An 18774-nucleotide genomic window follows, 5' to 3' on the forward strand; every position below is an offset into this window, starting at 1 on the left:
TAGGTGTTGAGTAATTGTTTGTTGAATTGAATGTTTTTTGATTTATCACATGGCAAACCACATTGTAATCTTTAAATTCTGTATACTAATGCAGGAAAGTAAAGTCATGAGAAAACAACAAAACAATGATTAATCTCCAAATTATTTCTCATTATAACTGAATTAAAATATATGGTCATCCCATTCAAATATACATATTCACATTTACTCCTCCATCTCCTTTATGATCAGCAGAGGAATCCCATAAAAGCAATTGGTGTGGCAGAGGTAAGTATAGAAGATGTGCATAATCCACAAAATGAATACCTGAAATTTGTCTAAATGATGATATATGTATTTTTCTCATTTAGGCCAAAACCTGTATCAATGTCCCAGATAATGCTTCATAAAGCTCAAACTTTGCCCCGTTCTTGGGACTGGAGAAATGTTAATGGTGTCAACTATGTTAGTCCTGTTCGAAGTCATGGTAAGAAACTGTCCCTTTGGATCTAGCTCTGGGATGGAATAATCATGTATAGCTTAGTTTAAAAAGATTTGCTGTTCCCTTTGCAATTAGGTTACTTGGCTATTGCTGTGTTGGTGAATTTCACTGGGTGTCCCACTAACCCCTTGAGGGTTAAACTAATATTTAAAGTATAAAGCGGCTTTGATAACTTAAAGATCATTCAGGTCTCATTGCTAAGTTGACTATAACCTGGCTTTCTTCATGGAGGACCTTGGTTAGTGTAATGGACTTGCACAAGTTGTTTTTAGAAATTTGGCATTGTAGGTGTGAAATTAATAGTTTTCCCTGCAGTCATTCCTGGCACAAAATAATCCCATATTTTGAGTCATTAGTCATTTGGAGCAATTATTTATACCATATTCAAGTTTATTACTTTTAGGAACATTTTGGAGCTAATTATTGTATATATAACAACTTTTACTGTGGAATAGGTATGGAGTTTGCCATCTCATAATTAGTACCATCTATGTGTCAAATTGTTCTTTACTTTTTTTTTAGACAAATGATGCCCTCAATTATTGCATAATCATTCAAACTTATTGCCTTCTTTCCTAGCATCAGCAATGTTCTTGATGTTGTGCAATTCACAGCTTTCTGACTCCTCAGTTTCCTCAATCATAAAATGAAGGGGTTGGACTGAATGGCTTGTGAGGTCTCTTCCAATTCTGCATCTGTGGTCTGAGACTAATGCTGTAATGTCAAAAACTTTTTTCATAATTTTTTTCCTGAAGGCCAACCATTCTTGCCACTTAGGGTCAGTAAGGAGGCAGAATGGTTAGAACATTGGACCCTCCGTCTCCAAGTCAGGAGGATTTGGGTTTAGATCCAAGCTCTATGTGACCTTGGGTGACTCACTTAACTTTTGTCTGCCTCAGTTTTCTCACCTGTAGAATGAAAATAATAACAGTACCAATTTCCCAGACTTGTGAGGATAAAATGAGATCATATTTGTAAAATACTTTGCACACCTTAAAATATTATATAAAAACCAGCTGTGATAAGTCAGGAAGTCTGTATGCTTTCTCTTCTTCCTGCCACCTCTTCTTTGGGAATGGACCTTAATGGTCTGATAGAAATGAGGGAGGAATAAGAGATAGAGAAGCAATGGCATGGAGAGAGATGTAAACGGCAAAGGATTAGTTGTACTTGTTACTCAAGGTGTTCATTTAGGAGGCAAAACTCGAAACTCCTAACACTAACCTTTTGATATAGTTTCCTTCTGCCCTGGGTCAGTATTGTTCTGGTCACCTCATTATTCTCTTTTCAGTATTTTGGACATTCTTTTGTGGAAGAAAATATAATCTAAACTCCAGCATATTCTTGGAAAAATCATGCTTTCAAAACTTCTTTTGACTTCTTCTTGGTTTTTAGTGTTTTAAAATGAAGGGGGAAATGACTAATTCTTTTGATTTTCTCTTCCCTCCTCTGGGCAACATGGAATTTTTTGCTAACTCTAAGAGTATCAGAATTCTCTCTTGAACCCAGGAATTAGCAGATTCATAAAATCAATCATAGTGAAAGGGAATCCACAACTTCTCTCTTTCCAGAGAATAGCAGGGCCCTCAGACATAGTAGGGGTAGCCCAGACTTTTTTTTCCATGTTGGCCAGAGAAAGCCATCCTTCAAAAGAACAGCATGCATTTGAAGCTCAGTTCTTTCTGCATTTAAGAGGAAAAAGATAAGTCCCCAGCTGAAAAGGTACTTATACAATTTCTACTTCTCTAAACCTAAGAGTAATTTGTACAAGCTGTTCATATTGAGTATAGGCTCAGTTATAAAAGCATTTATATATCCCTTTAAAGTTTATAAAGTTGCAAATATCTCAGTTTATTCTCACAACAACCCTGGTATGGAGTTTGTATTATCTTCATTTTACAAATGAGTAAACCGAGGCAGGCCAAGGTTAAGTAACTTGCCCAGAATCTCTTATTTAGTAAGTGTCCTCATGAAACCAGTTCTCCATCTTGTATCCAACAAAGACAGTCTTCCCATAGGTTTGGAAGTTAATTAAAAGATCTAAGAACCCTACATATCTGTCTCAGAGATTAGAGGGAAAACCTTTTTAAAAAATGATAGGCATGTGCAACAATTGGATGAGGATTGAAGGGACTGTGTATCAGGTCTCTTCTTCCACTCCCACTTCCACAAAAGAATGGTTCTGATTTAACCATGGCTGCCCTGTCAAATCTGCAGTGTGATAAATAAAGAAGATGCCAACTTTGGAGTTATGACTTGGGTTCAAGACCCATTATTGCTGCTTCCTTACCTGGGTGACCTTGGACAAAGCCCTTATCTTTGGGCTTCAGTTTCCTCATCTATAACTGGAGAAGTTTAAGCCAGATGTCCCCTAAGGTCTTTGGATTCCAAATCTTTAACCCAATTCCATACTCACTTCCACCCCTGAATCTCTAGCCATTTATCCCATACTCACTTCCTGCTTCTCTCCTCTGTCTCCAATAAACACATAGGCAAACTCTCTTAAAGGAGTCTCCTCCCCTTCCCTGACCACCTCCTTCTTTCAGCTGGGCAGAGTGCTTAGAGGAAAAGAAACATATTGAGAACTAAAGATACTCATTGCTTTTGCCTTGTAGTTGCTTTTCTTTAATAACTGCAGAAGTACACAGATCAGTATATTTGTTATTAACAGTGGGAACCAATGACCATGATACCTTGCCTGCCCCTTCTCTGTGCTCTTCCTCTTTTCGACCATGTAAGAATGTAAATGCAATGGTGTGTGGTTTGGGGTGGGAGGAGGGGAAGGGAATGGATTGTGAATAAATAACTGGCAGTAGTCTGACCTGAGATCTGTGACTCTTCAGGACTCATATACCTGGAGAAAATATCTTGAACAAGACCTCAGCATGGAGACGAAAATTTACCCAGTGATTAGCCACTGATCAAGTGGACAGTTGTTAAACATGACTGATTTCTGGAACACGGATACTCTCTATGATCCCTCCTGGACCCAGGGTCTCTAATGATGAGACTGATCACGAGTCCCCATCTGGTGTAGCCCTAAACCTGATCTACTCTCTAGAGTTCCTGAAGCTTTTTCGCCTGACATCTGGTTCATTTGAATGTACTGAAAGCATAAAAGAGTAAAGGAAATCTAAAGGAAAATTATGAAGTTCCAATTGGGTCGTCTACATGCTGCCAAACCTTTTAAAAAGAAATGAACAGGATAATGAGTCGCTCATGCTTCTTGTCCATGGAAGTATGGTTGTGTGTGACTACATGGAATGATGACTTTGGAAAGATTCACATGTCTATACTGTCCTTTTCTGTTTCTTCAGGCAACTGTTATGGCAGCTACGCGTTTGCTTCCATGGCCATGCTCGAGGCAAGAATCCGTATCCTAACGAACAATTCCCAGACACCAGTGCTCAGTACTCAGCAGATCTTCTCTTGCAGTGAATATTCTCAAGGTAGTAACAACAAAAATGTCTACATCTATGTAGCATTTTACATACTTCTAGCTCAGTGTCAGTAAAGTCAGGTAAAGTCAGTGTGATAAACTGATCAGTAAGACTTGATGAATACTGCATGCACTATTTAGGAAAGGGACCCTTCTTTTTACTGTGGACATCCATGAGATGAACCAGAAATATTCTTATCAAGTTTTGCCTGAATGCTATGGGCATGGTGTAGTGGAAAAATTACTGGCTTTAGAGCTTGAATATTATGATTAATAGAAAATGATAGCCCAGATTTATATGGTGAATGGTTTGCAAAGCACTGTACATGCCTATTGAGAGACAACAGGTGAATTATTCAGTCAAGGATAATAGTATAATCAATTTAGAGCTCCTAGGGACTTACAGATAAGTAAATCAAAAGTTATTCAGCTCCTAGTATGTTCCAGGCCTGGTACTAAATTTTGGCTACATAGATACAAAAGGGGAAACAATTCTGAGAATCGTGCAAAGACCTTTTGACTTGGGGGCAGTAGGATCCAAGTTTGAATCCTAGATCTGGTGGTACTAGCTGTTCAGGCATCTTAAGTGCTTAGCAAATCTTAAACCATTTTAAGCATGTTAGATTTTGCTATATTATCTCTTTCAATTTAATTTATATTTGTTAGCTGTTACATTAGGGCAAACCATTTAACTTTGCTGGACCTTGTTGCTCTCATTTGTAAAATAAGAGTGTCAGATTGAATGACCTCTAAGTTTCCTTCATCCTCTAGATTTGATGTCTTAGTGACACATCTGAATTTGCCTTCTCCCACATTTCGACTTGTAACCACAAGTTTGCTTTTAATCCTTCTCTTGACTTTCTGAACAGGCCAAATGTGGGTTATAAACCCCAAGGGCACTCGATGATGCTAGAACATCCCAATATGAAAAGTTCTATGTTCTCTGATTCCAAATGCTGCTGTTTTGAACTTATTCTACTTGGGAAGAAGACAGTTCTGGGGAAATGACTAAACCTGCTGGTCATTTTCCCCATCGTCGTTGTTGTTTGTTTGTTTTGTTTTGTTTTGTTTTGTTTTGTTTTGTTTTAAACCCACACCTTCTGTCTTGGAATCAATACTGTGTATTGGTTCCAAGACAGAAGAGTGGTAAGGGCTAGTGTTATGGTAGGATTTGGGGTGAGGAAAGAACAAGATGGAAAAATATAAATAAATACTGATTTATTGTTTGGGAAGGATAGGAAGGAACAGGGGTTTAGTAATAAACTTATACTTAATTTAAAAGCCAATATTTATAACTAACTTATATTACTAACATTAACTTCCTAATATCCAAGTCTCATGCCAGAAGTCCAATCAAATAGGCCCCAGATCTCAAGTTGGTAGATATCCAAATAGTTCCAGAGATCTTCTCACTGATATTTCCAGCAGCCAGGTCCAGAAAACCTCCTTCCTTTGTTGGACACAGGAGAAAATCCTCTTCAAGCCTTAGGAACTTTCAGGAGAGCAGATTCTGAGATGCAGCAACCCTTGCGCAAATAGAATTTTCCCAGATCCCAAGGCTCAGTCTCCCATGTGACCCTAAGTCACATGCTCCTGTCAATCATTCTCTAAGGTTTGCATCTCTGTTTTTGCAACAGTTTTTTTTTTTTTGCAAACCTTTCATCCTTTAGCACTAGGCAATGTGACTTTCCCAGGGTTACACAGCTGGAAAGTTTCTGAGGCCAGATTTGAACCTAGGACCTCCCATCTCTAGGCCTGACTCTCAATCCACTGAGCTACCCAGTGGCCCCTGCCCCTGTTTTTAAGAAAGGTAAAGAAATCAGTTATTTCATGGGCAGCAGGAAGAAACAAAGATTAGTGATAAACCGGGATCTTTTCAGTTTGGAGCTTAACTTAATGTATTCTTTTTACTATCCTCTTCAGGCTGTGAAGAAGGCATCTCATATCTCACTGCTGGAAAGTATGCCCAGGACTTTGGGATAGTGGAAGAGAATTGCTTTCCCTACCTGGATGGTCGTGCTACTCCATGTTCCCCAAAGAACTGCCCTCGTTATTATGTTTCTGAGTACCACTATGTGGGGGGCTTCTATGGAGCGTGCACTGAAGAGCTGATGAGGCTCGAGCTGGTTGAGCATGGGCCCATTGTTTCCCTTTTTGAAGTGTATGATGACCTCCCTAGGCACCGAAAAGGAATCTATCACCACAAATGCAATGGAGGCATGTTTTGTAACGTTAAATTAATCAATTTTGAGGTTCTTATTATAGGCTATGGCACTGATGAGGAGACTGGAGAGGATTACTGGATAGTTAAAGATGGCTTGGGGACGACTTGGACTGAGACGAGTGGGTTCTTCCGAGTTCGCCGAGGCACTAACGAATGTGGCATTGAGGGCGCTGCTGTGGCTGCCACTCCAGTTCCCAGGTTGTAGGGCATTTCTATATTCTCCTCTCTCGGACTCCATAGATGAACTCAGGGACAAGTCTAGATTTCATGAGAGATTTTTTGAAAACTTCTGTGTGAATGTAATAAATTATTGATTCTTAAAACTCAAAAGTGCCTACTAAACCCCAGCCCCACTTTGGGTGTGGCTCTCTATCCAAAGATCTTTTACTGAGAACACAGTTCAATGAGGTTTACAGGGTAGTAGAGAGCAGTGGGAAAATGAATCTTAATAGTCATTTGTAATTCAAAGAAATGTTTAAAGAAAAAAATATTGTGATTTATGTTTGTAAAATTACCAAACTGTTTTAAAATGGAGGGGTAGGGGAAGAACATGAATCATGTAATCATGGAAAAATATTCTAAATCAATTAATTAAATAAAAATTTTTAAATAAAAAATTGATTTTGTTGTATGAATGAATCATGTAGGGAGTGAATGTACTCATTAAAAGAGAATTTATTGATTGAAATGAAACCTCAGGCATGTTACAGCTTGTACATTTCAGAGAGTTTTTATACATGGAACTTTTAAAATTAATTATTTAAGTTATAATTATATAATTATCATACATACTTATATTAAATTACTTATAACAGAGAGAGAAGCAAAGAGAATTGTAAAATTCATTTTAAAAATTAAGACATTGAATTATTTACTGAGTCTCTATGATGAATGTCTATCCTTTTCTTTTCCCCTTCTTTCACATTATTGAATAATACCTCAAGTAATTTCAGCCTGATTCATGTTTCTTTGTGACTCTAGAAGCCAGGGTTGAATGGAGTATGGATATGGGTAAAAGGGATGTTGCTGAGTTTTGGTGATATATGCTAAATGTTTAGAAGTGGTTATTTTAAAGACTCAGAGACTTCACATAATATTGGCCAAGCTGGAATGGCTAAAACTATGTGATTTAAAACAAATAATTCAGAAAGTTCTCTTTGAAGCATAAGTAACAAAGTATGATGCACTGACCATATGTTAGCATGAGCCTGTCTCCTCAGGTGGGGTTGGCTGTGAAAACCATTCTTCTCCTTGCCTTTCCCAACACAGTAAGTTCTAGATAAACACTCAGGGTGAGGGCTACAGTTAAAAAACAACTGTATTGGGAGTTTTACTCCTTGGGTAGCTTTATGGGAAGAACAACAAATTATTTCATGAATTGAGCCTTGTTTATGCTTTGTGTATTCTTTTATCATTATGTTTCCATTTCTTTTTTTAAAACACTTATCTTCCATCTTAGAATGAAGAATATTTTAAAAAATTGAACATTTTATTTGTTGATAAGGGAGTTCATGATTTCATAGAGTTAGAATTGTAAGGGTCCTTAGAAATCATCTAGTCTATTTTCTACTAGCAACAAAGCAATGACCCAGGACAATCCAGAGTAACTTATCAAAAAAGGAAGCTATCCACATCCAGAGAAAGAACTGTGAGAGTAGAAATGCAGAAGAAAAGCAAAGGATTGCGCATGGGGTTCAATAGGGATATGATTAGGGTTTTGATGTTAAAGGATTACTCTACTGCAAATATGAATAACATGGAAATAGGTTTTGAACAATGATACATGTATAAACCAGTGGAATTGCTTGTCAGCTCCAGGAGGGGAGAGGAAAGGGGGAGGGAAATCATGGTTCTCTCAACCAGAGTCTTTTCCTCCTCAGGATTCCACTCCTCAGGTCCCTCCCCCACCAAGGTGATCAATTTCACATACTCTTCAGACCTGGTACTTTTTCTCTAGTGCCAGCCTCTGTCACAAATTCTCCATTCCCTGTTGTTCACGTGTTGCCACCCTGGTCCATGTCAGTTACTTATCTTCTATGTCTATCCTAATCTATCTATGCTACTCATTGTTCCCATCTAACCTCCCCCCTCCCAAAATAATAAATCTTATCCTAATCTGTCTATTCGTTCATCTAAGCTCCTATCTTATGCTAAGACTGAGTTGTGGGAAGAGGGTCAGGATTACGTGCCAACAAAATTTTACAATATAACAATTTCTTAATACAAAATTATTTCCTATTGCAATCAATATAAAATTTAAATCTTAAATAAAATTGAACTATCCTATGTCTTATATAATGCTAATTCCAATGTAACAATTCATAACATTTATAGGTATATATATATATATATTAACTTGTATCTAATGAAATCTGATTTATTCTGTCCCTATGTTACCTCTCTAGTTAGAATATTCCCATTTCCACCCTAAACTACTCTGTCCCTGTCTATTAACAGTATTTTAACTCTCCTTTCTATCTATATTACTGGATTAGATCACTATTATGATATATATGTATATATACACATTTCTGCTATTTGTATACATTTACATGTGTCACATGTTATTTAAATGCATATATGCATATATAAATATATACATATATCCTCTGGTAGTAGAGATTTATTTACTGATATACAATTTATGGGCTGTCCTTATTTACGGCCCACCCCCTAATGTCAGTGTAAAATTTTTTTGTGTTCTAGATATGTCGTGGTGGATGCATATTTATTCCAATGTGCATGTGAATGTACTTCCCTATATGTGAAATTAATGTGATCGGAGATTAATCTTTCATGACTCATTTTCCTGAAGTTCATTCCCCATTATGTCTTGGATTCAAAGTTCTTTCCAGTTGTCTGTATATCTTCCATCCTTTGGTGTTGCTTGAAGTTTGTCACAAGTCTGGGGAGCCTTCTCCTTTACAGGATACATACTTGCCTGTCGTCTCACCTTGAAAGATGATCTCAGGTATCTGGAACTACAGGATCATGCGTGTGTGTAAGATTAATGTGTGTGTGCATGTAAGAGTGAATATTTTGATGCATGTGAGTGAAATTTCACACTGGATGTTTGTGCCATCCTCATAACTTTTTTAGGGGGGTAAGCTGCTCCAATATCATCTTGGATGTGTCTCATGTACATTTATTGGGGTTTGTGGACTTGTCTCAGTTTTGTTTTTCTTTTCAGCCAGGGCTTCTCATTATGGCTTAGGGTTTTTTCTGATTTGATTAAAGTTTCTTCGTGGTTCATGTATCAGATCTTATGCCTAGTACCACAGAGGGAAGAAGAAGGAGGAATACCTAGCTGTCTATACCCTTCCCCCCAAAGTTGAGGGGACTTGGGCTTAATGACCCCAAGTCCCTGAGGGGTTCAGAGTGATGAACCCTGGCTTCAGCCCTGCCCAACAGGAGCTTCAGTTCAGGTGAGGAGACTATGGAGATTCTTCTTGTGGACTTTCTTCTTTTCAGTCTCTGTCCCCTTGTTGTGGTTTGAGGGAATGGTGATCAGAATTTCAAGGAAGGAAAGGTTTCTTGGGTTCAGGACCCAACCAAAACTAGACCTTCACTTCAGTTGTCTCAGAGCCTGAGTCAGACCCCTAAACTGCTGCTCTCCATGGGTTCCTTTTCTCAAGATTCCAAACCTTCTCAGCCTATCCCCTACTGCTGCTGGGATCTTTGTAGCCACTCCAGGCTTCTATTCATTTCCAAAAAGTCTCTGGGTTCTCTTCTCTCACACAGTAGACATTCACAGGTTATTCTTTGAGAATTAATTCTGTAACTGTATATAATGTTCTCTTGGTTATCTTCATTTTGCTTTCCATAATTTCATATAGGTCTTTTGAATTTTTTAAGAAATTAAATCTTCTCATCCTTTCTTATGGCGCTGTAAGACTTGTTCTTCAACCCACTCATTCTTTTAAGATTAGGTTATTAAGTCTCCAATTAATTTTTCATTTTTGTTTCCATGGTGCCAAACATTAAATGTAATTTTATTACATTACAAATCTGAAAAGGATGTATTTGATCTTTCTTCTTTTTCTGTATTTAATAATGAAGTTGCTTTGTCCTACTATATGGTCAGTTTTTGTGAAAGTACCCTGTGCCACTGAGAAAAAGTATTTTCCTTTCTATTCCCATTTATCCCTCAATATTTTTTTACTTTGATTTTTTCAGATGAATGTATTTTTTTCTAGCTCTATAAAATAATTCCATGATAGTTTGATTACTTTGACACCAAACAAATAAATTAGTTGTCATTTTTATTATATTGGCTCAGCCTACTGATGAATAATTAATATTTCTCCAGTTGTTCGACCTGACTATATTTCTGTGAGAAGTGTTTTGTAATTGTGTTCATATGGTTACTAGGTTTGTCCTGGCAGGTAGGCTCCCTAGTATTTTATATTGTCTGCAGTTATTATAAATAGAATTTCTATTTCTCTCTCTTCCTGTTCTGTTTCATTAGTGCAATATTGAAATGTTGATGATTTATGTGGATTATTTTATATACTGAAACTTTTCTAAAATGTTAATTGTATTGACTAGTTTTTTAGTTGATTCTCTAGGGTACTCTATTATATCATCTGCAAAAAAAAGTGAATTTTATTTCTTCACTGGTTATTTTTATTCCTTTAATTTCCTTTCTTGTGTTATTGCCATATCTATCATTTTTAATGCAATATTGCATAATATTGGTGATAATGGACATTCCTGCTTCACCTTTGATCTTACTGGAAAGACTTCAATTTTATCCCCATTACATATAATGCTTTTTCATGTTTTTACATAAGCACTACTATAATTTTAAGAAGTTTCTATTTATTCCTATACTTTCTAGTTATTTTAATAGGAATAGATATTGTATTTTAACAAAAGCTTTTTCTGCAACTATTGATATAATCATATGTTTTTGTTTTTGTTATTTACATAGTCAGTTAGATTTATAGTTTTCCCAATAGTGAACCTGAATTGCACTCCTGGTATAAAGTTTACTGGTTATAGTGTATGGCTTTTGTGACAGGTCTGTGTTAGAGAGATATTCCTTATAACAAGCCATTCTTTATATTGAACACTACCCATATCTCATAACTCTGTCCTAGGCTATATAGAATAAGCCTATTTTCTCTTCCACTTAGGTTTATTCAAAAGCTTTAAGGATACTAGCCCTAAGGAGCTAATCCAAGTAAAGAAGCCTTGGACCCTAGTGTTGAACTAATTTGCATCCCTTTAAGGTTTTCAAAGCCATACTCTCTAAGACTTTATATAGAGAGGGTAAGAGTGGATAGGAAGGGAAGATGCATTTATGTAGTTCCTGCATGCCAGCTATTGTACTAAGCACTTAATTAATATTAGCACATTTGCGACTCACAACTTTGAAGTAAGTGCTACTAATATCACCATTTTATAACTGAAGAACCTGAGGTAAATAGATTAAATGATTTGTCCAAGATATGAGACTGGATTTGAACTGGGGTCATCTTAACTCTAAACCCAGACCTTTAGCTACTCTACCACCTAGTTGCCAGGTGTCTTCATTCGTGTCTTCATTTTGTTGTCCTGCAAAAGTCAAAGTCAAATTGATATTTGTACTGCTATATGTCTCCTTTCTAAGTATTATGGGAGAAAAATAAGAGCAATAATCAGTTCTTGAAATATTAATGAACATAGAAAAATCCCCCAACTCTCTGGTGGCCTGATAGTGGGAGGAAAAAAGGAGAAATAAAATATAACAAATTTCAAACTGGGTAGTCTTATCTATTGTTGTTACAAAGATTTGTGGATTTTGGCTTTAGAGATGCTTGCTGTCTAAAAGGTTATCTCAACTCTAGTCTAAAAGGATTTTTTTCACAATTATAAAAATATTTTGTTCCCTTCTTTGTTTCCTGCCCATGAATGGGGAATACCTTTGTATACCAATGGCAAACTTCTCTCAACCACATGGCACAAATCCCCCCCTCCAAAGTCCCCATTTTTTCCCTTGAATGATTCCTATTTTTTTCTATTCCTCTTTCTACTTGGAAAATAACCTAAGTTGACAGTGAATGTTGTTGATTGACTTTACTGTCATAAAACCCCTTTGAAGCCTAGAAAGCTGAAGCTGCTGCTATTAGCAGTTTCTTTAGAATGAAGATACATTTCTTTACTTTCAGTTTGGCCTCCCATCCTAGACTTTAACTCTTTGGACCTCTCTGATGGCTATCCCTACAACTATGCTTTACTAAAATTTTTAGGACTCTCATTCTTCCTCTCTTATTTTTGCAGGAAAATGAAAAGTTTGTTATAAAATTCTCTACAGATTTTTTTACTTTCCTTCTCCTCCTTGTACCTTAACTATACTTGGGATGATTTTGGTCCCCATGGATGAGTTGTTCATGCCATCATTGTAAAAATTAAAATTAATGTCCAATAATAAAATATTATATTTTAAGGGATTTATTAATTATCATTAGAAGTAAAGGAATAAAAAATTAACAAAATTTAAAAACCACATGCCCATGGCTAGAGATTAGGAATTTATCAACACCTCACACCCTACACCAAGATAAATTCAAAATGGGTGAAAGACTTAAACATAAAGAAGGAAACCATAAGTAAATTGGATAAACACAGAATAGTATACATGTCAGACCTTTGGGAGGGGAAAGACTTTAAAACCAAGCAAAACATAGAAAGAATCACAAAATGTAAAATAAATAATTTTGACTACATCAAATTAAAAAGCTTTTGTACAAACAAAACCAATGTAACTAAAATCAGAAGGGAAACAACAAATTGGGAAAAAATCTTCATAGAAACCTCTGACAAAGGTTTAATTACTCATATTTATAAAGAGCTAAATCAATTATACAAAAAATCAAGCCATTCTCCAATTGATAAATGGGCAAGGGACATGAATAGGCAGTTTTCAGATAAAGAAATCAAAACTATTAATAAGCACATGATAAGTGTTCTAAATATCTTATAATCAGAGAGATGCAAATCAAAACAACTCTGAGGTATCACCTCACACCTAGCAGACTGGCTAGCATGATAGCAAAGGAAAGTAATGAATGCTGGAGGGGATGTGGCAAAGTAGGGACATTAATTCATTGCTGGTGGAGTTGTGAATTGATCCAACCATTCTGGAGGGCAATTTGGAACTATGCCCAAAGGGAGATGAAAGAATGTCTACCCTTTGATCCAGCCATAGCACTGCTGGGTCTGTACCCCAAAGAGATAATGGGGAAAGAGACTTGTACAAGAATATTCATAGCTGCGCTCTTTGTGGTGGCCAAAAATTGGAAAATGAGGGGATGCCCATCAATAGGGGAATGGCTGAACAAACTGTGGTATATGTTGGTTATGGAATAGTATTGTGCAAAAAGGAATAATAAAGTGGAAGAATTCCATGGAGACTGGAACGACCTCCAGGAAGTGATGCAGAGCGAGAGGAGCAGAACCAGGAGAACATTGTACACAGAGACTAATACACTGTGGTATAATCGAATGTAATGGACTTCTCCATTAGTGGTGGTGTAATGTCCCTGAAGAATCTATAGGGATCTAGGAGAAAAAATCACTATTCATAAGCAGAGGACAAACTGTGGGAGTAGAAACACCGAGGAAAAGCAATTGCCTGACTACAGCGGTTGAGGGGACATGACAGAGGAGAGACTCTAAATGAACACTCTAATGCAAATACTAAAAACATGGCAATTGGTTCGAATCAAGAACACATATAATACCCAGTGGAATCACACGTCGGCTATGGGGGTTTGGGGGGAGGAAAAGAAAATGATCTTTGTCTTTAACGAATAATGCTTGGAAATGATCAAATAAAAAATTATTTAATGGAAAAAAAAGAAACACACATGATGAAGGTAGACACACAAAGGGTAAAAGTAAGCAGATGGAGCCAAATTTATTCAGCATCAACTAAGAAAAAGAAGGCAAGAGTTTCAATCATGATATCTGATAAGGGGACAGCTGGGTAGCTCAGTGGATTGAGAACCAGGCCTAGAGACGGGAGGTCCTAGGTTCAAATCTGGCCTCAGCCACTTCCTAGCTGTGTGACCCTTGGCAAGTCACTTGACCCCCATTGCCTAGCCCTTACCACTCTTCTGCCTTGGAGCCAATACACAGTAATGACTCCAAGATGGAAGGTAAGGGTTTAAAAAAATGATATCTGATAAAACCAAAGTAAAAATAGATCTAGTCAAAAGTAATAGGGAAAGTATATCTTGATATAATGTAGTATAGACAATGGAGAAATATCAGTACTCAACATGTAAGCACCAAATGTCATAGCATCCAAATTTCTAAAGGAAATACAAGTGGAGCTCAAGGATGAAATAGATAGAAAACCTATACTAGTGGGAAACCTGAACCTTCCTTTATCAGAATTAGATAAATCAAACTAAAAAATAAATAAGGCAGAGGTAAGGGAAGTAATGAACCTTAGAAAAATTAGTTATTAGATATGTGGGGAAAAATAAATAGGGAGTAAAAGGAATACACCTTCTTTTCAGCAGCACATGGTACATTCTCAAAGATTGACCATGTACTATGGCATAACAACATTGCAAACAAGTGCAAAAAGAGCAGAAATAATAAATGCAAACTTCTCAGAACACAATGAAAAGAAAATAATAATTAGTAAGGGTATATGGAGAGACAAATTAAAAATTAATTGGAAATTAAACAATAAGATTCTCCAAAATCAGTTAAAGAATGATTTCTAGAAACAATTAATAATTTCATTGAAGAAAATGACAATGATGAGACATCCTTTCAAAATCTATGGGATGCAGCCAAAGAAGTACTCAGGGGGAAATTTATATCCTTGAATTCATATGTTAACAAATTAGGGAGGACAGAGGTAAATGAATTGGGCATGCAAATTAAAAAACTAGAAAGTGATCAAATTAAAAATCCTCACATGAAACCTAAATTAGAGATCCTAAAAAGACTAGAAGCTGGTACTTTGAAAAAAGAAATAAAATATACAAATTACTGGTCAATCTAATTTAAAAAAAGGAAAGAAGAAAACCAAATTTACAGTATCCATGACTAAAAGGGAGACCTCACCTCTAATGAAGAGGAAATTAAGGAAATCATTAAAAGCTATTATACCCAATTATTTGGCAATTAATATGGAAATCTAGATGATATGGATGAATACATACAAAATATAAATTGCCTAGACTAACAGAGGAAGAAATAAATTACCTAAGTAACTCCATATCAGAAAAAGAAATTGTACAAGACATCAAAGAACTTCTTAATAAAATATCTCCAGGTCCAGATGGATTCACAAATGAATTCTATCAGACATTCAAAGAACAACTAATCCCAATATTATACAAACTATTTGACAGAATAAGCCAAGAAGGAGTTCTACCAAATTCATTTTATGACACAAATATGGTTCTGAATCCAAAGCCAGGGATGTCAAAAACAGAGAAATAAAACTACAGACCAATCTCCTTAGTGAACATAAATGCAAAACTCTTAAATAGAATACTAGCAAAAAGACTCCAGTAAGTGATCACAAGGGTTATTCAGTAGGACCAGGTAGGATTTATAACAGGAATGCAAGGATGGTTCAATATTAGGAAAACTATCCACATAATTGACCATCACTACAAGCAAACCAACAAAAATCACATGATTATTTCAATAGATGCAAAAAAAGCCTTTGAGAAAATACAACACTCATTCCTATTGAAAACACTAGAAAGCATAGGAATAGAAGGGCCTTTCCTAAAAATAACAAACAGTATATATCTAAAACCATTAGCAAACATCATGTGCAATGGGGATAAATTAGATGCATTCCCAATAAAATCAGGAGTGAAACAAGGATGCCCATTATCACCCCTATTATTTAACATTGTACTAGAAACACTAGCCATAGCAATTAGGGAAGAAAAAGAAATTGAATTTAAATGGGCAATGAGGAGACCAAGCTATCACTCTTTGCAGATGATATGATGGTCTACTTAATGAATCCTAGAGAATTAACTAAAAAGCTAGTAGAAATAATCAATAACTTTAGCAAAGTTGCAGGATACAAAATAAACCCACATAAGTCATCAGCATTTCTATATATTTCCAATACATCTCAGCAGCAAGAATTAGAAAGAGAAATTCCATTTAAAATCACATTAGATAGTATAAAATACTTTGGAATCTATCTCCCAAGACAAACACAGGAACTATATCCATACAATTAAAACTAGATCTAAACAATGGGAAAAATCGATTGCTCATGGGAAGGACAAGCTATTATAATAAAAATGATAATCCTACCCAAATTAATTTACTTATTTAGTGCCATACTCATTGAACTACCAAAAAACTTTTTTACTAAATTAGAAAAAAAACATAAAGTTCATTTGGAAGAATAAAAGATCAAGGATATACAGGGAAAGTGTGAAAAAAATGTGAAGGAATGTGAAAATGTGAAAATGTTAGCTCATCCCACCCATAAGCAAGCAATGTTTTTACAATTGTTTAGATATAGTTTTAGTTGTGTGGAGAGTGTTTTGTAGTTGTGTTCATATAGTTCCTGTGTTTGTCTCAGCAGGCTTTTTCTTTTGTCATAATCTTCTGGTAGACCAATGATTCTTAAATTGTCTCTTCTCAAATGATTTTCTAAATCGTCTGTTTTGTGAATGAGATGCGTCACATTTTCCTCAATTTTTTCATTCTTTTCATTTTGTTTTATAGTGTCCTGCTGCCTTGTGAGGTCACTTAATTCTAGTTGTTGTATTCTGGTTCTTAAAGATTGGATTTCATCCCTGGCTTTTTGGTCATCTTTTTCCTTCTGTTCTGATTTTCTTTGAAGGTCATCTTTCATGCTCTTTACCTCATATTTCATCTCCTTTTCTCATCTTTCATCTTCTTCACCTCATCTTTCATCTCCTTTGTCTCATTTTCCAGCTGGTTGATTTTGGCTTTCAAGACACTATTTTCTCATTTTAGTTCAAGTGCCTCTGTTTCCAGATGACTTATCTTAATTTTAAAGTTGTTTTCCCAATTGTCTTCATCCTCTCTTAATTGTGTTTTGAGTTCATCCACAGCCTATATCCAATTTGCTGGGATTTCTGATTCATCATTTGTTGATCTCTCCCCCTCTGTTCCATTTGCTGAATAGAAGCTGTCTATTGTAGTTTCTTTCTTCTTTTTCTGTTGTTTGCTCATATTCACTCCTTCTTTACTCCCCGCATTTGTCTGTGCTCTTGCTCCTCTCATTTTTTTTTTGTTTTGGGGGGCTTCTGTTAGTCTCTCCTCTTGGAGCATTAACAGAAGATCTCTCGGTATAATCTCTAGGGGAGGGTTGTTGAGGGTTTGAGCTTCCCTGTTCTCTGGAGGCTTTTGAATGGATTAAAATCCAGCAGTCAATGAGGATGGGTGTGGTGCCTGGGCTTCCCTGAGTTCTGGAGATTTTTGATGGGATTAAGTTCAGTTTAGTTGGTCTGAATGTGCTCTGAGTCCAAAACCTCCTGGAAGGCTGGAGAAAATATGGAGGTTCTCCACAGCTCTGACCGGGCTTCCAGGTCTATGCTCCCTCTCCCTATGTTCTCCTTCCCCGTCATCTGTATTGGATGCTCTGAACTTGGCACAGCCCTGCCCGCAAGGCACACCCTCCAGACCAGCACCTTTGCCTGCCCAGAATTTCCCGCTGTCACTGGAGTCTCAGTGCCCTGAATGGGGGGAGGATGGGTCCTGGGACCTTCGTTCTGTCTTCCCCTTAAACCCGAGTGTTCTCAGATTCCAGCTTTTTGGGGGGTATACCTTTTGAATTAAGTCCAGCAGGAGGGTTCCTTGGCTCTGTCTTGTTGTTAAGTTTGATTTTCAGTCCCCTAGAAGCATTCAGTTTGTGATCAGTTAGGAAGGGTATTCAGAGGTCTGAACTTCTGCTCCTTCTAGCCCTCCATCATTACTCTGCCTCCTCACAAAAAAAAAAATCCAAGGACACATTTAAAACCCAGTGTAATTGTGCTTGAGCTATGGGAAGAGGTGGGGGGAGGAGACGGGGGAAAATAAATATGATTCTTATAACCAAGGAATAATGTCCTAAATTGACTAAATAAAATTAAAAAAAAAGAAAATACAAAATAGGGTCATGAAACTGAAGATGAGTAAACAGCAAAAGGAATTCAAAAAGTGAGGAAAAAGCAGAACAAGATATTGATTTTACAGTTTTCAGCAAAATAAGAAACTCAGGTGATTGTAAACCAGTTATTCTATATGAACCTGAGGAGAAATTAAAGTTTCTTATCTTTGCCTCCCAAACTGCTATTCTTCCTTTAGAAAACCTCGTGTTTTAGATGTTTGGTGCTTTCCTCTGATCCCTGTAATTCATTCAAATTGAACTATCACGGATTTAGAATTACAGAATATTAAACTAAATGAAAGTGGAGAATAGTCCAGAGGTGTGCTATAAATTTTTAACAGCTGATTCTCTAAATGCAAATATACTCACACAAACACTTTCAAGTTTGATCTGTATTATTAATATTTTCTCCATCACATTCGTTCATCTGGACAATTAATAAAATAATAAACCAAGCCCTGCTATGTAATATTTGCCAATTTCCAAAGTGTAAATGTTCACAATTTGCTCTCTCCTTTGGCTACTTG

The 18774-nt window shown here is 36.4% G+C and overlaps 1 protein-coding gene across 1 annotated transcript in view; it reads left to right on the forward strand.

Moving 5' to 3' along the window:
- The window catches only part of LOC100010381 (dipeptidyl peptidase 1), a 53847-nt gene extending 47121 nt beyond the window's left edge, over positions 1-6726 (forward strand). Inside the window, exons 5-7 of the mRNA XM_007490944.3 lie at positions 351-466; positions 3799-3930; positions 5844-6726. Coding sequence (XP_007491006.2) covers positions 351-466; positions 3799-3930; positions 5844-6349 — 754 coding nt within the window. The 3' untranslated portion in view covers positions 6350-6726. The remainder of the gene's footprint in view (positions 1-350; positions 467-3798; positions 3931-5843) is intronic.
- Positions 6727-18774: the final 12048 nt, after the last annotated feature.

This window comes from Monodelphis domestica, chromosome 4 (genome assembly GCF_027887165.1).
Source record: "Monodelphis domestica isolate mMonDom1 chromosome 4, mMonDom1.pri, whole genome shotgun sequence".
NCBI lineage: Eukaryota > Metazoa > Chordata > Mammalia > Didelphimorphia > Didelphidae > Monodelphis > Monodelphis domestica.